The following is a 21,760-nucleotide window of genomic DNA, read 5'->3' as shown; positions in this document are numbered from 1 at the left end:
ACAAGGGAAAGTGCATCCCAGCTGTTTAGGTTTTCAGCAACAGGAAGGTAATAAACAAGGACCAGGTTCCAGGGGCCCTGTATGACATTATTATGTAAACTGTATTTTACCCATCACCAAGTGAAGGAGGAAGTAAGTTGGGCGAGTAGGCAGTTAGGGTCACTGGCCCAGCCTTGAGAGGGCTTTCTAAACCATGCCTAAAACAGGGACTTATGTAAGCTGATCCACATGTTGCAGAGAAGAGTTGGGGAGTGGGCCAGAGTCTGGGGTGATGAAAGACTTCACCAGAGACAGACTAGAGAACAGAAAAAGAGAATTTATTGAAAACACAACTGAGAGGGGCCTCCCCGGTGGCGCAGCGGTTGAGCGCTGGGTTACGAAGCTGCCCGCAGCCTCTGCGGCGCTGGTTCGATCCCCGGCTGCTCCCCGGCCACCGGAGGAGGGTCCCACATGGCGCGCAGACCTCTCCTGCCGCCCGCTGCTCCCCTCAGCAGTGTACTTCGGTCCTTCTGCCTGCTCTGCTCCCCGCTCTGGCTCTGGTGAATTCTCTCACCCTCCCGCGCTTCTGATTGTACCCAGTGCATGTATAAACAAAACAAACAAACAAACAAATAAATAAATAAATAAACATGCCTCTATTTAAAAAAAAAAAGAAAACAAAACCAAAAACAAAAACACAACTGAGAGGAGCAGGGGGCCAGATGAGATGGGCCTGAGGCCGTTTCTGTTCCTGGCATCATTGATTGGTTGGGTGACTAGTCTTGGGTGTGTCCTGACTCTGCATCTGGATCCTCAGCTTAATAGCCCAGTTCCCGGGACCTTATCCAGTCAAGCCTCCCAATTTGCCTGTTGAACCAGGAGGGGGGGCTTAGTTTTTAACTTTAATAATGACACCACACCATAAAGCAATATCTCTGTGGGCCCAGGGTAATGCCATCTGCACATTCCATAAAACCAGATACTCAGCCAAGGATGGCTGGCTCCCGGACTCCGCAGATGACTGATTCAACTAGATAATAAATGTCTTCCTTTTCTGCCTAACTCTGGTTTTCAAGATGATTCTTTCCTCATGGAAATGGGTTTCAAGTTGCATGAGTCGAGGAACTGCACTTCCTTGTCTTCTTCCTTTTTTTTTTTTTTCCAAAGAGTTTTTTATACATACATATAAGAATTCTGGGCTACAGACCAGAGGTGCGGGGTGAGAGGATTCACCAAAGACAGAGTGGGGAGCAGAACAGGAGGATCTCATGAAATACACTGCTGAGGGGGAGCAGTGGGTGAGACAGGAGAGGTCTGCACTATGTGGGTAGCTGCCTGGGCCAGAGATCAAACTCTGCTGCAGTGGCTGCAGATAGCTTCATAGTGCTGTGCTTAACCCCTTGCATCACAAGGGAGACTCTCCCCTTTTTTTTCCTTAAATATTTTATCTTAGCCTAGCCTTGTTTTCTATACAATTAGAATTGTATCCTGGCTTTCTCAATTGTTCCAATTCAACCTTCTCAAATATACAGGGATCTGTGAGCAAGAGACTCAAGCCAGGATAGCGAGCAGCAGGGGCAACTGCTATGGCATCAAACATCTTAGTGAGCATCCAGGAGGAGGTGACCTGCCCCATCTGCCTGGACCTCTTGAAAGAGCCCCTAAGCCTAGACTGTGGCCACAGCTTCTGCCGAGCCTGCATTACTGCAAACAACAAAGGGTCTGCGACAACCCAGGAAGAGAAGAGCAGCTGCTCTGTGTGCAGAATCAGTTACGAGCCTGGGCACCTGCGGCCTAATCGGCATCTGGCCAACATAGTGGAGCAGCTCAGAGGAGTCAAGATGAGCCCAGAGGGGGAGCAGAAGAAAGAGCTCTGTGTGCGCCATGGAGAGAAACTCCTGCTCTACTGTAACCAGGATGGGCAAGTCATTTGCTTGCTTTGTGAGAGGTCTCAGGAGCACCGTGGTCACCAGACCTTCCTCATTGAGGAGATTGTCCAGGAGAAGAAGGTAGGAGAGCAGAATGCAGTTAAAACAGCAGAATATATAGTTGATGGGAAATCTCCTCTAGGTTGCCTGGTCACCATAGCTCAGTGGTCTTTGGTCTCTTTTCTTCCTCTGGTGTTGATACAGGGGAAGATTTCCTCACTCCTCTACGTTCCAGGGCTGGATGAGCAACGAGATTAACTTCAGACAGATTAGAAGGAGAAAAAAGCCATATTTAATAATGTACACATGGAGAATTTACGTGACTGTAAATACTGAAATTAAATGGGATAGATCTAGTGTTTATTTTTAAAGATTTATTTATTTATGCATACAAGAACTAGGGTACAGGCCAGAATTGCAGGGGGTGAGAGGAGAGAGATAGTGTGAGAGCAGAACAGGCAGACTAACTGAAATACACTGCTGAGGGGAGCAGTGGGCGAGACAGGAGAGATCTGCTGCGCCGTGTGGGTCACCTCCCTGGCCGGGGATTGAACTCATGCCACAGTGGCTGGGGATGACTTGATAGCCCTGAGACTTTAGCCCCTGTGCCATGAGGGAGGCCCAGATCCGGTATTTATAACTGGATGGATTAGGAACCTGGGTGTCAAGGAGGGAAGAGGGGGTCTTTGGGACCAGGAGGGGACAATATCATATGATACAACCTTGCCTTTGGATATTTGCCTTGCCATGAGATAGGTTTTTCCCGTAAAAGGTTTTTTTGGAGGGCCTCCCTGATGGCGTAGGGGTTACGTGTCAGCGCTATCATCACAATGGTCTGAGTTCGATCATGGGCCGGGGAGCTGACCCACACATGGCACAGCAGACTTCTGTCTCGCCCACTGCTCCCCTCAGCAGTGTATTTCAGCAGATTCTCCTGTTCTGCTCCCCACTCTGTTTCTGGTGGATGCTCTCACCCACTTCACCTCTGGCCTATACCCCAGTTCTTCTGTGCATAAATAAATAAATAAAATTTAAAAAATAATTTATTTCTTGAGATGTTGCTAAGTCTAGGTCATCTCTTTAAGATAACACTTCCTCATGAGACTCACAAAAATTTGCTTTACCTTAGTTCTACCTAATAAGAGGACACAAGTTGAAATTTTCCAGCTTGGAACAAGCCTATCTAAACCTTTTGGGGGAAGAGAAACACTAGGCTCACCTCCCAAGGTGGAGGACATTTCTGTGCCTCCAGCCTGATTACAAGCGCCTTATTTAGAGTCAGAAGTAGGTGTTTTGAACCATGTGTTAAATGGGGAGGAGGGGCTCGTGCCCATGAAAATCCATCATTCCCTTTGCACATGAAGTGTAACTGAGGGACTGGGTAGATTGAGATGTTGCTTCTTTGCTGCAGGATCAAATTTCTCCTCTAGGACAAATAGAGTCATCCTGTCTTGGGGAAGGGATGGTGACTTCGCTCAGACTTCTGCCTGAGACTTAATACGTTCACACTTCAGATTTTCTTCTAAGTTGTAGGTTCTCATGATATTTCAGTTTCTGTGACTCTTATGTTTAGAGATGATCTGATTACTTCCTCCATGACCTGTATTCAGATGTTGAGAAAAGCCCATTGCTTGACCCTGGCTTGATTCCCCTCTCACAGGAGAAGCTCCAGAGAACCCTGGAGCAGATGAGGGAAAAGCTGCAGAAAGCTGGATATTTGGAAGCTCAAGTCACAAAAAGGAGAATTTCCTGGAAGGTAGGAGGAGGCTCTTTCTGAGGGATTTAGACAGAAATCTGGTAGAATTTGGGTGATAACACAAGGAACTTCCTACCTTTTTGTTATTGGATCATTAACAATCCCACAGTCATTTGATTTTCCTTCTCTTCATCATTTCCCTGATGGAGGAGGGGATTGAAAAGTGAACCTGGCACAGATGGATGGGTCTTTGGAGGGAAGGTTCATGTGGAGGACACTGGCCAGGACAGCAGTGCAGTCCCTGTTCCATACCCATCATGTGTTTGAGTCTTTGACTCTCCTGGGGGAAGCCATTCGGTCAAGGCTCCTGGTTCTGGGCCAGTGTGCCACTTGGGCAGAGGGTGAGTGGTGTGGTCAGGAGTAGTCCAGCTGTGTGAACGTGGAGACTACCCAGTTGCTCTGTTTGGCTCAGGGTTGGACTCAGTGCTGCAGACGTGAGGGAATTATTTTGGAATATAATAGAGGGGAAGTAGTAGATGAAGAGCCTCTTTAAGAATTATTCTCTTGGGCCTCCCCGGTGGCGCAGCGGTTGAGTGCTGGGTTGCGAAGCTGCCCACAGCCTCTGCAGCGCCGGTTCGATCCCCGGCTGCTCCCCGGCCACCGGGGGAGGGTCCCACATGGCGGGCAGACCTCTCCTGCCGCCCGCTGCTCCCCTCAGCAGTGTACTTCGGTCCTTCTGCCTGCTCTGCTCCCCGCTCTGGCTCTGGTGAATTCTCTCACCCTCCTGTGCTTCTGACTGTACCCAGTGCTTGTATAAATAAATAAAAATAAATAAATTAAAAAAAAAGAGTTATTCTCTTGCTCTGTCTCACTTTGCTGTGAGAACTTAACATTTACAGTGGTGCTGGTTCTGGTTCCTAGTCTCTGCCTGATGGGTTGAGTACCACCTCTCTCTTTTCTCCATCCTAAGAGCCAAGTACAAAAGAAGAGACAAGGTGTCCAGGCAGAGTTTGCAGAACTGAGAGGTCTCCTGGACTCGGCGGAGCAGACGGAGCTGCAAAACCTGAATACGGAGGAAGAAGTCATTCTCCATAAACTGGCAGAGGATGAGAGTGAGCTCGTTCAGCAGAGCCAGTTAATAGACGTTCTCATCTCAGATCTGGAGCATCGATTGGAAGCGTCAGACATAGACATGCTGCAGGTAATGTCACAGGGCAGGGAGAAGGGCAGCCCAGACCCCGCAAACCTGCCTGCTCTAAATAGGTTCTGCCATCAGCCTCATCAATACAAAACATATGAGACTTTATTTATTTATTTTTTTTAAAGAGGCATGTATTTTTATTTATTTATTTGTTTGTTTGTTTGTTTATACAAGCACTGGGTACAGTCAGAAGCACGGGAGGGTGAGAGAATTCACCAGAGCCAGAGCAGGGAGCAGAGTAGGCAGAAGGACCGAAGTACACTGCTGAGGGGAGCAGCAGGAGGCAGGAGAGGTCTGCGCGCCATGTGGGACCCTCCTCTGGTGGCTGGGGAGCAGCCGGGGATTGCACCGGCACCGCAGAGGCTATGGGGAGCTTCGCAAACCAGTGCTCAACCGCTGCGCCACCGGGGAGGCCCCAAAACATATGAGACTTTAATGGGAAGGAACTTTAATACAATTAGGAAACAATACAGGAAAGACAAAGAATATCGTTTTCAAATCAAGCACCCACAGTTGCCCATCCCCTCGTGGGTAAAAGTCCACCGAAACCGGATAGGCCCAGAGCAAGGCCCCAGAGCCTGGCACAAGTCCAAAGCACCTTCCAGTGGGGACCCACAGAAAAGTGTCAGAAACAACCAGACAAGCCCGGAAGGAAAAGATCAAAACCAAAATCAAAGTAAAAGCTGCCACTGTCTCCTCCCCACGGGTCTCTCACACATCTGTGTCACCCAGTCCATGACCAAAAGGCAAGTGCAGTTTCTTCATGAGTCTCTGCGCCATGTGCCTCCTCCAGGTCTCCTTCTGGCTCCATCCTGCTTCCTTCCTTCTCTTCTCTTTAGCTCCACCCTCTTTTGGGTGGGGCAGGGAACTTGGAACCTCCCCCTTTCCTGGGGACCACCCTGTTACAGTAAGATCTCAAAAGAAGTCCCAGCATGTGAGACATGAGAACAATGAGGGCAGATTTCCCTCCCCTTCTGTATTGCTGTGCTGGTTCTGGTGTGACACTAAGGTTCTTCTGCTGTGCATTGTGCTTCCTGCATTTATAGGAATACATGAACGCATAAATAACAAGGGGAAAACCTCATTTTTATTAATGTGTCAAGTACAGTGCAATTGTGTGAGCTTGGAATGAAGATGCATTTTATTCAGGTGTATTGGATATCCCTCCGTTATTGCGTGCTAGTGTTATGTATGCATTTATAAGTTAAATGAAGTGATCCAGCTTAGTCCAGATGAACAAATGTACTTCAGAGTCTTCACATGCATTTTTCCTCCTCATATGTTAGTAGAGATATTCCCCCTTGTTTTTCTATTTTCTGAGAAGAATTATTGAAGTCCTGGTATTTATTTTTAATTATTCAGTAGAATTCACAAATGATGTTTTATTCTGGCCTATTTGTGTAAAAGGGTACATATATGTGTATATATAATTATATATGTATGTAACTAAATAATAATTGTTTTAATTTTTTAAACAATTTTTGTGTCAGTTTTTGGCAATGTGTGTCTTCATAGGAGTTTGTCTAAGTTATGTGCTTTGTAGATGTAAAGATATTCATAATAATTCTTTATTATCCCTTCAATTCCTACAGTATTCACTGTAATGTTCCTTTGATACCAAGCAAAACCAAGGGGCTTCACAGGGACTCCAAACTGAAAAGAGGAATAACCCATGTTGTTTATTCTAAGGGTTCTTGTTACCTGGTCCATAAAGGAAAAGCAACCCAAATGGTGTGCTGAAAAAGTTTTAATTGGTTTGCCAAAGTGCTGGAAGGCAAAAGAGAACAGCAGGTGTAGGAGGGAGGCAGCTAAAAGTCCCCTAAACAGCAAAAGTTGCAGAAGTAACAAAACTAGCATTCTGAAGTAGGACCCCCCCCAAAAATGCCGGTAGGCCCTCCAGAAGCAGGACTGGCACCCCTCCTGCATTTTTAAAGTGTATGCCAAGGCCCAGTTTCTCTCCTGGGTTCTCTCCTGGTGGCCCATGAGATACAGGACACTGAAGCTCTCCTAGGTGCCTTGGCTGTGTTCCTTCAGAAAGTCACTGTAGTTGTTTCGAGACCCTGTGTGTCTGTGGTGGGGGGTGGTGTTTGGGGTTGCACGTCAGGGTAGAGAATGGTGGGGAAATATCCCCATGTGGGCAGTGTGGAAGGCTGTGGGCCCTTTGGTGGTTGGAAAACTATGGTGACCACAATGAGGAGAGAGATACTGTATTGTGAAAAAAATAAGGATTTTTAAGGATAATATGAAAAGGAAAGGTGGAGAGAGAAAGAGAACTTGCAGATTGAAATTCTCTGTGGTCCCCATGATTAAAAAAAATCACTAGAGTGCTGGGCTCTCTTTTGCCCTGTTCTATTTTTAATTGTGGTGATTTGCTTTTTTCCTTTTTTCTTAGTTTATGTCTAGTCTATTTTATTGACTTTTTATAGAACAAACTTTTATATTTCATTGATTTCTTTTATGTTTAATCATTCGTTTCTGTTCTCTACATAACTGTTGTGTGTGTTGTATGTGGTTATCTTGCTGTTGCTTTTCTAGTTTCTTAAAATGGAAATTTAGAAAACATCTTTTCTGGTTTAGTGTTTAATAATATAAATGTAGTGCTTTAACTGTATTCCATATATTAGTATTGTTTCGTTTTTATTTTCATTCAATCCAACTTATTTTCAACTTTTTTGCAATTTTTTTTCTGTTTACCCTTGGAATATGTGTGTGTGTGTGTGTGTGCGCTTTTTTTTTTCTTGCATTGATTTAACAGCTTGGTGAAGTTACAGATGAGACATTCTAAGTTATTACTTTCTGTTACTTTTCTAATGAATATATTAATCTGCAGTTTAGAGAAAAAGTTGAGAAAAAATATAAATTGATGGCACATATGTGTGGGTAGAATTCAAGGGAATGGATGAAGTCATTTGTAGAGTGAGTTTAACGTGAGGAGAGAGAGACAGGAAAAGCACCTACATTAATGGTGTCTGTGTGCACCTCATAAAAAGTCATGCAAACTTCTTGAAGAATATTATAATTTTTTAAATTCCCCTAAGCCTGGCATAAAGCTTGACAAATGGTAGCATACACATTCCATTTCTGCTGAATACATGAAAGACCCATTAATTGTTCAATCATCTCAGAGGGAGTCTGCATTTGGGGAATAAAATCATGGGTTTCTAGTTTTCCTTACAGTACGTCTCATCTCCAGATACATACTTGACTTCCACAAGAGTCAAAACTGTTTCTACCTCTTGGGAAACCTGACAGCATCACATGAGTTCTGGAATATCTGGGCTAGGTCTTATCTTTGCATTTGTCCCTGACAATGGGACCAACTCTACCCCACCTAATCAGGGGGCCTAGGAGATGTGATGAGGCCTTATAAGTGGGGAGAGCTTATTACTTCTTGACTGATGATTTTTTTAAAATTAATTTATTTTTTCTTTTTCACCTAGGATATGACTGACATCATACAAAGGTATGTGTGGGAGGCCAGCGATGGTCTTTTTGTGCTGTGGAGAGATGTTTAATGCTTTTTAGAGTCATCTGGTGTTCACTAACAATGAAGCATCATTGTGGGCAGGGAAATATGGGTATACTTTTGTCTTAAATTTCTGTTTATAAAAAATGAGTTGCGAATGGACCAGATACTATGGAAAGGAATGGGGATGGTAGGAAGCTGACAAGTTTGGGTCAGTAGTAGCTTTAAAGATAAACCATTTCACAAATGGCCAATAAGCATATGAAAAAATGTTCAGCATCACTAGTTACCAGGGAAATCCAAATCAAAACTGCAATGAGATTCCACCTCACTCTAGTGTGAATGCCCGCACCAAAAAAAAAAAAAAAAAAAAAAAAGGAATCAACACATGCTGGAAAGGATGTGGAGATAAAGGAACAATATTACAATGCTCGGGGAATGGTAAACTGGTGCAGCCACTATGGAAAGCTGTGTGGAGCTTCCTTAGAACACTAAAACCTTATCTTCATCTGATCCAGTGATCCCACTCCTAGGAATCTACCCAAAGAACACAAAAACACTAATTTGAAAGGAAAATTGCGCTCCTGTGTTTATCGCAGCACTGTTTACCATAGCCAGGATATGGAAACAACCCAAATACCCCAAAATAGATGAATGGATCAAAAAGTTGTGGTATATTTATACAATGGACTATTATTCAATGATCAAAACAGACAAACATACTACTATTTACAGCAATATAGATGGAGCTGGAAAAGGATTATGCTAGCCAAAATCAGTCAGAAGGAAAAAGATAAATACCAATGGTCTCTCTTATACGTGGAATGTAGAGAAACCAAATGAAAGGTGGAGAAAAAGTCAAAACTAGCAAGCTGACCATAGATCTGAGGCATATAGCAAAACAGGGGAGGGAAGAGTACAAGGGAATATGGTGATGGTTCAGAAGTGATATGGGGTGGGAGAACCATGGGAACTACAATGATATAAGAAAAATTAATAACAAAAAAAATCAAGCCTTTGAGTTATCAGACCTCTGTAACCTCATAAATTTTATTCACTCTGTGTGCTTGTATGTAGGGTTCTTGCATGTCATAGGTGCTTGACTTTTTTAGGGGGAAACCCAGATCTTTTTCTGCCAAGCACCCAGAATTAGCAACAATACCTTTATATCTATTTTTCATAGACTATCTCGTGGGATATTTGGGCCCTGCTGTAAGAAACTGATTCATCTCCTCACACACTCTGGCCTCAAGTGTCAAGAGGCAGCATCTTACTTTAAATTCATACCTACTGGCAGCATCGACCTCTTTCTGAACACATAAAATCCAGACCACTGTTCGGCTGGAGATCATCATGAATTCTTTTCCAAATGTTTGCAATTATTCTCAGGGAGCCTGAGTCTTAAATGTTATTCTGAGGGCCTCCCTAGTGGGGAGTAGAGTTTGAAATCTTGGTTGTCTCCAGGGAGTGTTCCCAAACTTGATGTAGCTCAGACACCCAGGAGCCAGGTTCTGGAGACTTCCTTTCTGTTTTTCTCTCTGGATCCCAAATGCATATGGTGACTTTTCCACACATTCCTTTTTTAAGGTAATAAAGTTTTATTTTGTCAAGTCTGTTATTACACATAATTATATGGTTTTTAGCAAGTAGAGGGATAGATATTAATGATTTAACTTTGTAAGGAAGAATCTGCTCTTGAGAAGTCAAGACATTCCCAGAGTCACAGAGAGGTAGACATCAGCCCCTTTTTTTCTGACTCTGAGGTCAACATTTACTCTTTTTTTTCTCATAGTTTCCAGGTAAGAGTTGAAGTGCATTGCTTGGAGTGAAGAGATAAGAAGTCAGTAGTTTCAACAGGACAATATTAGAGGTGTGGGGATCTATGTTTCTCATTCTAGGTGTTGGGATTTCACGCTGAGGGAGCCAAAAACTTTTCCGGAACAACCAAGACTTGTGTACCAAGCTCCGGATCTCAGAGGGATACTGCAAGGGCTTGCTGGTGAGGCCTGGTCAGCTGGCTGGGCGACTGGGGGGTGTTGCAATGGCAGGGACCAAGTGAGGAAGAAACGCAGCTTTTAAGTGTGGACAGTGATGCTGGGGGCACTGGAGACCGTGGCTGAGGAAATGTCCTGTTGAGTGGGGATCGGCCAGGACTCAGCACTACCCTTATTTACTAGTTTACTCCCTGCCATAGTTCCAGGAACTTCCCTTAATCTGGAGAGGAGATAGTGCAGTGCTGTGTCCTTCATTTAATATTTAGATTTTTTTTTTAATCATTTCAGACCTGGCGAGTGTGCGATGCTACTGGGGTAAGGATAAATCTTCGTGTCATCAAACTTCTCTACTCTGTTCACTTCATCTTTCTGAAGTTTTTGATTTCTAGTAGCGCTCATATTTTAAAACTACTGTTTCTCATTGTAATACACAGACTGAGTCTGCAGTGTTTTATTTCTCCCTAAAACCAAAATTCTTTCCATTTCCTGCTAAGTTATTCTCATGATTCTTCTCACAATGTCATGTATAAGGACACTTCCTGTCCCTCACCCAAACCTTTAATTTTTCTGCAGTTGATGTCACCTTGAATCGGACCAGCAATGGACACAGTGTTGCAATTTCTGCAAATAAGAGAGAAGTGAGATATTTGGGTGGCTGCTATCCAGTTAGAAATGGGAATTGCTATTATGATTATTCTGTCGTGGGATCACCACTTATCACAAGTGGGAAACATTACTGGGAGGTAGATGTATCCAAAAAACGTTCCTGGATCCTGGGGGTGTGTGGGGAAACCCATTATCATTCACGTGCAGGGCTGTTTGCCGCGAGAGTTGATAAACTCATTTTTGCAGAAGATTTTAATGCTGGATTACAGCCTACAAATTCCATGTGGGCTATAGGGTTATTGAATGGATCAAGGTATTGTGTTTATGATGAGGAAACTCACTCCCGTAAACCCAAGATGTTGTTTCTTTCCGTGACTGTCCCTCCCAGTCGAATTGGGGTTTTTCTAGACTATGAGGCGGGCACTGTCTCCTTTTACAACGTCACAAACCATGGGTCACGCATCTATGAATACTCCAAGTGTTTCTTTCCTAAGAGTATTGTTCCATATTTGAATCCTCTGAATTGCACATTCCCCATGACTATTTGTGAACCAGGCACTTGAGCCTTCTTGAGGCCTCTTGCACTTCCCTGGAGTGCCATTTGCCTTGGGGGCATCTAAGACACTGAGCTTATTTCCAGCATTCTGCCACCTTTTCCTTGCTGCCTCCTTTCTTTTGCATTTGACATCCTTTATTTATCAATAGGTTGTATCACTTGCCCTGTGTCAGATTTTTCCTAAATATCATGCACGTTAGGAGAAACTCTTAATTTATCAATTTCTGTTCTCCCGAGAAAAATGAGGCCTCCTGCCCTCTGTCAAATATTTGGGATCTCATTTTCTCTGCCACTGACTGAGAAAATGAAGGCGTTAAGTAGTCAATATCATAAATGATAGGTACTAAAATAGGAAGTTGTGTCCAGAGTGTTTTTTTTTGAAATTTTTTTTTAAAGATTTATTTATACATGAACCGGGGTGCAGGCCAGATGCATGGGAGGGTCAGAGGATTCACCTGAGACAGAGTGGGGAACAGAACAGAAAGAGTGACTGAAGTACACTGCTGAGGGGAGCAGCAGGTGAGACAGGAGAGGTCTGCTGTGCCATGTGGGATTCTCACCGGCGGGCCGGGATTGAACCAGCGCTGCAGAGGATGCGGACAGCTTCACAGTATGGCGCTCAACCGCCTTGCCACCAGCGAGGCCCCCAGAGTGTTTAAATTCAAGTCTTGTCACTCCACATACCAGCAGTTTAAACTGGAATAAATACTTAAAAGCTGTGTAAATTTTCTTCATTTTTATTTTTTTTCATTATATACATTTTTTACATCATTTGTCATTTTTGCACAATGTGTGCATTTTCATCTTGGTTATAGTCCCCATACAGCTCCCACCTCCCTTGTTTTGATCCTACTTCCTCCTCTTCCCACCCTCCCCAGTGTGTCTCTGGTTTATAGTTGCTTCTAGGTTTTCTTAAACTAATGTTGGTCAAAAAAACCACAACTGCCCCACCTTGTGAGAAACGTAATTGTTAGAGTGTAATCTTCGTAAAAATGGTGTTTCTGTGTCCCCTGCCTTGCCTACTGAAGGGCAGAGGTGGTGGGGAGGAGAAACTGAAGACAACTGGGAGGAGAGCCTGCTTGCTTCTCAGCTTTGGACTTGCACCGTGGACTTGGGGGACACGGAAGCACCCGTTAAATCCGAGACATGTAGAGACACATGGGAGAGGGATGGTGGGTGGAGGCTGACAATGACAGCCATAACCTTGATTTGTACTTTATTTTGCAATTTTTCTTCCAGACTTGCTTGCCACCTGATGCCTATTTTCTGTGGTTCCTTGCCAGAAGGTGCCTTAGACTGGTGGCAAGCTTTGGGCTTCAATGGCCTGCTTTGGGCCAGTCCTGTTTGACTGGACACTTACCTCCGAGGAGATGAATAACTTGGGGTGTTTTATTGGAAAACTGTTAACCCTTTCATCTTCCTATGCACAGTATCCTATTCTTTCACGCTAAGAATATGTATTATTTTTCTTTCAACAGGGTTACTCTAGCTTTGTTTTAAGAAATAGCACTTGATTAAATATTACATGGTCTTTGAACTTTAGCTAATTATGAAATAAATGGTTCTGTATAGCCCGCTGGTCTTAAGTTTTTCATTTACCTGCAGTAATTCTATTTCATGGAAATTCTGAATTTGAGCTTTGTTTACCCAAATGCTGCTTCATTACAAGAGTCAGAAGTACACTTTTGGGATTTAACAATGGTGTGAATAAGTGTTTGTCCTGGTCAGCCTAACTTCTGCAGTTATGGACAGTATTCCAGAGCTTCAGGCCACGTGCCTGTGCTTCCTGTGATAGGAGGGGAACTGTTTCTCAGATAGATGATGATTTAGGGCTTGCTGGAATCCTGGTGTCTTTGGGTATTTTTTTTTTCTTCAGCTCATTACAACAGAGTTCAACTAGAAATCAAAGTGCATTGTTGGTCAGATAGTAACTGCTGCGATCCTGCTTACCCCTCGGATTCCTCCCCTCACCACTTTTGAATGACTTTCAATGACACAGGTTCCAAGGTGGAAAGTGTTTCTGTGTGTTTATGTGTTTGTACCTATATTTTGGTATGCATTTGTGGACACAGGCAAAATTGATCAAAGTTTTCCCTTTGCTTTTACCTTTCTATCACTCCATTGCTCTGACTATGAAGTCTATGCCTCACTAGAAAGCAAATTTGTACTCTGGAATTATTAACAAATGACTATTTCCTGGAATGCCCACTCCTCCAGTTCAGAATGAAGTACTTAGTTACAGGGAAATAAAAACGTGAATTTCTATATGCAACAGAAAAGAGCTATATATTGGAAGGTTTTACTTTTTTGTTTTGTCTTTTGTTTTTCTTTATTTTTTCTTTATTTTTATACAAGAGATGGGGTACAGGCCAGAGGTGTGGGGGGTGAGAGGACTCACCAGAGACAGAGTGGGGAACAGAACAGGCAGACTGACTGAAATACACCGTTGAGGGGAGCAGCGGGCCAGACAGAAGAGGTCTGCTGTGCCATGTGGGATCATTGCTGGCCGGCCTGGATCGAACCCACACTGCCAAGGCTGTGGACAGCTTCACCAGGCGGCACTCAACCCGCTGTGCCACTGGGGAGGCCCAGAAGGCTTCTACTTTTTAACAGAATCTCCTGGCCTCAGACAGCCTTCTGCTGAAAAGAATATGAGACTTCTAATTTGCTTTCAATTACACTCTTCTCAGGAAAAGTTCAGAAAACCCTGTGAGTCCTGGGGTCAGACAACCTGAAGTGTGCCAATTGTGGATTTGCTGTCTACAAATCAATTGTAGGACTGTCCTCTCCCCATCACCTCAGAAACCCCCAGCAATGGTCACCCATCTTCTATTTCTGGGCCAGGACTGTTCTGGGACCTTCATGAGCAGATAAAGTATTTACATGGGAAAGTTTGGCTGCACTCAGGCTAATATCAGTACACAAGAAATCTCCCTGCAAGATCATCCATGAACAATGTGGAGGCATCATTGCCTAATGTTACTGCCTGAACCAAACAGTTATAAAAGCAAATAGTTTTTTCATATAGGAATTTGAGATCTTCATTGGAAAAAAAATATGCACTCACTAAAAATGGCATTTCAGTGGCGTGCTATTTAGCTTGAGGGCATTTCCATGCAGCACTTCATCCTGACTGCTTTTCTTTCATGATGTGCAGACAGGTCAGTTTTTAATCCCAGCAGCCCCTCCATATTCCACACTACTATACTAGGCACTGTGTATTAGCTGAACTCTTATTTGTCTCCCTATGGTGGGAAATAGGATGATTGCTTTCCCCTTAGTGTTTCTCCATCACTAAAACTATACATATTTCCTGGCATCTGAAAGTAGAGAGTTTCCTATGAAACCTTTAGTAAGCCAAAGTGGTAAAGCAAAATAGTCATATAATTTATAAATACAGAATATGTTTTGAGTATTCCCAGACCTAACAATACCTTACCACATCATGGAAAACAATAAAACCTAAAACAACACAGCAATAGCAACAGTAATATGATAAATAGGTAACTTGTATGAAGACGAATAGTGTGTGAACAGTGTAGTTTCACTCAGAGTCAGGAAGGCAATGAGCACACTGGAAGGCTGAGTCACTAGAGGGTGGGGTGGTGGCAATACAAGAGAATGGGTGTAGGAGAAGACCAGGGCCCAATATTGACAGTGTATTGAATCCATCAGGGTAGGTAGGTCACTAACATCTATACCTTATTTTGTGTCTACCTGTCTGCCTGTCATACAGTTCTTTATAATCAATTCTTTCTGCAAACCTCCCCTAAAATCTCTGTATAGGCTCTCTGCAAAACAAGCCGTGAACACAATTTTTGCCTTTTTTTTTTTTTTTTTAAGATTTTTTTATTTATTTATACAAGCACTGGGTACAGTCAGAAGCGCGGGAGGGTGAGAGAATTCACCAGAGCCAGAGCGGGGAGCAGAGCAGGCAGAAGGACCAAAGTACACTGCTGAGGGGAGCAGCGGGCAGCAGGAGAGGTCTGCGCGCCATGTGGGACCCTCCTCCGGGGGCCGGGGAGCAGCCGGGGATCGAACTGGCGCTGCAGAGGCTGCGGGCAGCTTCGCAAACCAGCGCTCAACCGCTGTGCCACCGGGGAGGCCCAATTTTGCTTTTTGACTTTACAATCCTATGTTACTACGTTAATCCTTCATAAGATAAAATGGCATAGCTAGAACTTTAGAAAAGTCTAGGCTAACTATAGGCAGATTACCCAATTTTTTGAGGGTTCGCTGTCTTTTCCTTGAAGGCCTTCAGTTGATTGAATTCAGCTCACGACCGATAAGGGGAGTAATCTTCTTCATTTAGTCTACTGGGATAATGTTCCTCTCATCTAGAAAATGCCATTACAGAAAGAATGAGAACAGTGTTTGGTCAAATATCTAGATAACGTTGCCTAGCCAATAGTCATAATATTCATCACCACAGCCACAGGCATTGAGTAAGTTCTGAGTTAACCCTAGGAACAAAGCTATGAAACACTGTTGGCTAAAATTTTTCAAAGGCATTTACATAAATGTTAATATACCAGAATTGCATTATGTGCTACAGCAATTACGTTGACTGCTTCAATAGCATAGAACCATGGTTATCCTTGGTATATTCAGTGTAATTAAAACAACATGTCTAGCTCTGTGGATGCATAGCTATACATGGCACATGTGGAGTGCCTATGTCACTCCTTACATCATACCTTTGATCATTGATCTGAAATAAGAAAAAGCAACATAGAAAAGATTCCTTCATAAAACATACCATTGCTGGGTGAAGGGTGCTTGAGAAGGGATACTCCACAGGAGTATTATGTGACACCAAAAGAAAGAGGAATAAAATGCCAGCTCCCAGAATGCAATTCATGCAAAATTTAGATGATGCCATTATACTTGAAAGGCATCCCAAGTTCATTTGTTTTCAGAACAAACTTCATTCATATTGAGAAACTAAAACTGTGAATGTGCTCAGTGGTTATGCTTAAGTGATTTTCATTTTCTGACTCATAGATAGAAGGGAGTAGAAAAGTTTCTGAGCTAAAAGAGCTTACTCTTTTGTGGGTGCAAACAATACAGAAATATCTGTGATTTAACTAGAAATCAACTTGTCAGCTGCTCAACAAGTCTCATATCACTGGATGTGTGAAGATTGCCAAGCTCTGCATTCCTGGCACCATGGACCCTGTGATGGAAGCTTCCACCATCTAGCTTCCACCAGCTAGAACATGTAGTCAGAGCATGAACAAGACAGACAAAATGAATGGCAGGAAAGAACGTGTAGGAAATGTCAGATTTTTCAGTTTTGTATTTGAATGACAGTATAAAAAAGGATTGAATTTTACCCAAAGGAAGTGGGGAAAGTAGAAAAATGAAGGGTTTGTCAATGTGACTCAAAGAAAGAAGGTTCTGGAAAAGCATCACTTTATTTTTTGAAAGATTTATTTTATTCATTTATGCATACAAAAGCTGGGGTGTAGGCCAGAGGTGTGTGTGGGGTGTGAGAGGATTCACCAGAGATAGAGTGGGGAGCACAACAGGTGGATCTACTGAAATGTATGGCTGAGGGGAGCAGCAGGTGAGACAGAAGAGGTCTTCTGCACCATATGGGTCAGCTTCCTGGCTGGGGATTGAACCCATCCTGCAGTGGCTTCCAGTAGCTTCATAGAAGCTCCATTTATTAACCTCCGTATTCTGTCACCCATCATGTAATCTGACTTTGGCACACTGTGACAACTTTTTTCTGAAAATCTTCCTCTTCTGTCTGCCTGAATTTGCAAGAGAAACTGATAATTAATGATGCACCATTTGATTTTGTGGAAAATTTTTTCTCAGTAGACTCACACTGAAGAATATTTTTTAAAATGTTATTTTACCATTCACAATGGCAGTCACTAATACATCATCAGCTTAAATTTACAAACTTATAATGGATCATCTTCCCCATATCTACTCTCTTAGTAACCTTCAAGTACACAATGCAGTTATTAATAATAGTCATAGTGATGTACATTATATCACATGCATGGTGAATTCATTTTATATAACTGGAAGCTTATACCTTTTGGTGCCTTTCACCCATTTCATCCATACCCATGCCCTACCTCTGACAACCACCAATATGTTCTTTGCATCTATTAACTTTCCTTTTTTTAAAGAGTGAGTGAGACCATATCGTGTATGTCTTTCTTTGCCTGATCTATTTCACTTTGAAAAATTCCCCCCTACATGTAGCCATTTTGTCACAACTGGTAAAATTCAATTCTTCTTACATGACTAAATAATATTCCACTCTGTGTGTGTGTGCATGCACGTGTGTGTGCATTGTCTTTAGTCATTCTTCCACCAATGTACAATTATGTTGTTGTAATATGAGTATACTGTATTATAAGCAGATCAACTATTTCCATATTGAGACATAAATTCTATGCAATCAAACTAAAACTCTACATGTATGCGTGTGTGTTTTTGTAAATAGAGAAACTGTTTTATAACTTTCATGGCAGTGCAAAGTGCAGAGAATGGCTAAAATTTTTGAAGAAAACATTGGAGCCTCTTACATTACAATGTCAAGACTAGAAAATTTTCATTATATTTGTACATTATTGGTTTAGTTCATACATGTAAACTAATTATAAAGCAATTACAAGAGATTCCTTGGGCCTGTGAGAATTTGGTCTCAAATGAATGTGACTGCATTGTCTAGATTGACTTTTCCAGGGATCCAATATTTAGTTTACTACAACCACCAGGCTACATTTCATCTCAAGAGACAGGAGTTAAAATGGTTGATTCATCTCTTCTCTGGGAGTAGGAAGTGGAAGGGCCCCTAGAACCTGAATTTTGTCTCCTGAGACTATAAGGAAATGCATAAATGTTTTCATCTCATCTCTTTCAGAAGCTTTCCCAGCCTAGAATTTCACTTGTTCCTTTTATACAGGTACTTCCTACTACTCCCGTAAAACAAGAGACAGAAGACAGTCTGGTGAGTAGAAAACTACAATCTTTAGAAATGAGTAAAATCCTAACCTGGCTACGTGGTTTTATCCAAAAAAAGCAGCCTCACATTTACTCAGTGTCCAGGCAGAATCTGTGCCTTGGACAACATGATTCTGAAAAGGAGTCCACTTGACACCAGTGATCACATAATAAAGAGACAGTTCTTGGCAGAAAGCTCCCGGTTTCAAGCAAAGATCAACTAATGTGACCAGGAAATGCACAAGGGAAGAACTCAGAGTTAAGGGACTGACGTCAGAACAGGCTTTGACTGAAGAGGTTAACCTGAGTTTGTATGTTTTCTTTTCGCCCTCTGTTGTAGTTTTTATGACTAGCGGTCTGTTTTTCTCCCCTTTAAACGGTGACTCTGTGGTAATGTGCTTATTAGGAAGCAGGAAGCTATCTGCCAAGAGACTGACTTGCCATCCAGCCTACACTGCAGAGGCCCCGGGGACTTTCTCAGTCTGTCTCAATCTACTCGCTTTACCTTCCTGTGAGAAAAATAATGTTGCCATCCCCTCAGCGTGGATTTCACAAAGACACTATTGCTATTCTTATTCTCATAAGCTTCATGTCTTAGGAGATCAGTCTTCATCACACCTGAAAGCATACTTTAGTATATACATTACTATGGGTGCAGGTGGAGGGTGAGGGGGATCTGCCTTTGGACAATGAGAACCAGTTACATTCCTCCCAGTACATCCTTTATTCACTTTGGCTAGTGAAGGACTCTGCTGTTGGCAAGACTGTCCCCTAAGTGAGAGAAGCTCACTGTGTAACTGGGATTATGGCAGAGACATCACACATTTCTGCATGTCTTTCTTCCTTGTGTTCAAAGTTAAAATTTCCTGCCAACCACAATAATAGAGAGTTGTTATGATCTGTCCACAGAGTCCACTTTCTTTCCTTAAAAGATTTTTGAATGACTTTCTAAATTTGTTGGGAAGAGTGAGGACTAAACCTCCCAACACAGATCGAAGGATGCCACAAGCCTGGAGCCTCTCAAACTCCTCTGCCTAGTGTTACCATTGCTGATTCCCTGTTCAGAAGTACTTTATGAAATAGATCATCCAAGGGAGTTAAAACTCAGAGGATACACCCAATGCAAAAAGCACCTCCAAAGGCACTATCCATTTGGTGCAATGCTAGAGATTCCCAAAGATGAGTTCCAAGTACTGTCTTTTTCCTTACACTTTACTTTCTGTGGGAGGTGAGAATCAGCTTGACTTTAACAAGACCCAGTCACCCTGGCAGGTGTTTGTCATGGAGGCATTACCAGTCTCACAGATGGCTAAGCTGTTTCCCTTTAGCAATTTTAGGGAGGCGAGGACTTCCAAGGTTTAAGGCATTTTTCCTGAAGCTATGAATCGTCTTCTGAGCTCACTGTTCTCTGAGTCAAGGGAACACTACTAGTCCCTCTGCATTTTCTGGTAAGACTCGTTCTCTTATATTTGTATTCCAAATAGCTGCTTCCTAATCTGAACCATATTTCAGTGCTTGGGCAACCAAAGCGCCCATGCCATCCAAAGCACTGAAATCTGATTTTTGTTTTTGCTTTTCCTTCAGAAATATTTGCATTACTTAATGAAATTTCAGTTTATCTTATTAAACCCATTGTCTGTAACATAGTATTTGCTCTTTAAGAGTCAATTATTCCCCTTTCCCCACAATTCATTCCACCTAATAGCATTAACCTCCTTTCCTTAATTTTACTCCCTCTCCCTCCCTTCCTTCCTCATGTATGTACACCTCCTTCTCATACTAGTATGTTTTCTTTGTTCTGTTTTTCCATTTGAACCTAAGTACTCTACAATGGAGAAAGGAACCGTTATTAAGGCTTAATCATAGACACCACTAACCTAGAAAACCATTTCATTTCATGCATTTCATGCGGTTTATTAGTACGCTTATTAAAAATGAAGTGGGGCCAGTGCAAGGAAAACGGGCAAGAGCAAATCAATTCTATTGGGGCCAGAACACCATGTGGGACCCCTAAAAGTGACAGTTGCAATTCCCAAACCTGCTCACACCAGAATGGAATTGTTGTATCTCGAAGTCCATTTTGACAGCTGATTTATCCACAGGGATCAAAAACCAGTGGATCTCAGACTGAGCAGACTGAGGAGACCATGTATAATTTGAGTTGTTACAACCCGGATTCCTTTATTCTTGTTGGAATACCTGGCCTGGAGAAGTTCCACATCTGGATTGGGATTCCTTTTTGTGTCATCTATGCGGTGGGCACCGTAGGCAACTGCATCCTCCTCTACCTCATCGCGGTTGAACACAGCCTCCATGAGCCCATGTTCTTCTTGCTCTCTCTGCTGGCCACCACAGACCTCATCCTGTCCACTGCGGCAGTGCCCAAGCTACTCAGCAACCTCTGGCTTGGCCTCCAGGAAATAACCTTCTCCGGTTGCCTCACCCAGATGTTCTTCCTCCATTTCAGCTTTGTAGTGGACTCGGCCATCCTGTTGGCCATGGCTTTTGATCGCTATGTGGCCATCTGCTTCCCTTTAAGATACACCACCATCCTCACTCCGCAGATGATCATCAAGATCGTGGTCGGGATTATCGTGAGGAGCTTCTCTGTCATCTTGCCCGATGTTTTTCTGCTGAAACGGTTGCCCTTCTGCGGGACTCGAATCATCCCACACACGTACTGTGAACACATAGGGGTTGCTCGGCTTTCCTCTGCTGACATCTCTATTAACATCTGGTATGGATTTTCTGTGCCCCTCATGACTGTCATCTCAGATGTGATTTTTATTGCTGTTTCCTACTCCTTCATCCTCCGTGCTGTTTTTCATCTCTCATCCCAGGGCGCCCGCCAAAAGGCCCTCAGCACCTGTGGCTCCCATGTCTGTGTCATCCTCATGTTTTACACCCCTGCCTTCTTCTCTATTCTTGCTCATCGCTTTGGGCACAGTGTCCCTCGAAATGTACTCATCCTGTTTGCCAACCTTTATGTGGCCATCCCTCCTGCTTTAAACCCGATTGTTTATGGAGTCAAGACCAAGCAGATTCAGGACAAATTTATTCTCCTCTTCACTTTGAAGAAGACACAGTGAATGGGGAGAAGAAGTGGGGATAAAATTGATTGGGTAGAACTTTATGTAGCACAGAAAGACATAAAAATAAAGATGTATGGGCCTCCCCGGTGGCGCAGCGGTTGAGCGCTGGGTTGCGAAGCTGCCTGCGGCCTCTGCAGCGCCGGTTCGATCCCCGGCTGCTCCCCGGCCACCGGAGGAGGGTCCCACATGGCGCGCAGACCTCTCCTGCCGCCCGCTGCTCCCCTCAGCAGTGTGCTTCTGTCCTTCTGCCTGCTCTGCTCCCCGCTCTGGCTC

The 21,760-nt window shown here is 43.3% G+C and overlaps 1 protein-coding gene and 1 pseudogene across 1 annotated transcript; both read left to right on the top strand.

Annotated features, from left to right (window-relative positions):
• LOC119255563 (tripartite motif-containing protein 5-like) overlaps positions 1-13,013 on the top strand; it is a 90,022-nt pseudogene extending 77,009 nt beyond the window's left edge.
• A 7,509-nt stretch (positions 13,014-20,522) lies between these two features.
• On the top strand, positions 20,523-21,496 carry LOC119254630 (olfactory receptor 52H1-like). The gene has a single exon (XM_037521731.1). It carries the CDS (start codon positions 20,543-20,545, stop codon positions 21,482-21,484), a length of 942 nt encoding a protein of 313 aa, XP_037377628.1. The 5' UTR covers positions 20,523-20,542; the 3' UTR covers positions 21,485-21,496.
• The last annotated feature ends 264 nt before the right edge of the window (positions 21,497-21,760 follow it).

This window comes from Talpa occidentalis, unplaced genomic scaffold, assembly GCF_014898055.3.
Source record: "Talpa occidentalis isolate TD23 unplaced genomic scaffold, MPIMG_talOcc4v2.1 talOcc4.3, whole genome shotgun sequence".
In the NCBI taxonomy this organism is placed as follows: domain Eukaryota; kingdom Metazoa; phylum Chordata; class Mammalia; order Eulipotyphla; family Talpidae; genus Talpa; species Talpa occidentalis.
The sequence above is the reverse complement of the archived record's forward strand: the minus strand, read 5'-3'. Positions and strand labels throughout refer to the sequence as shown.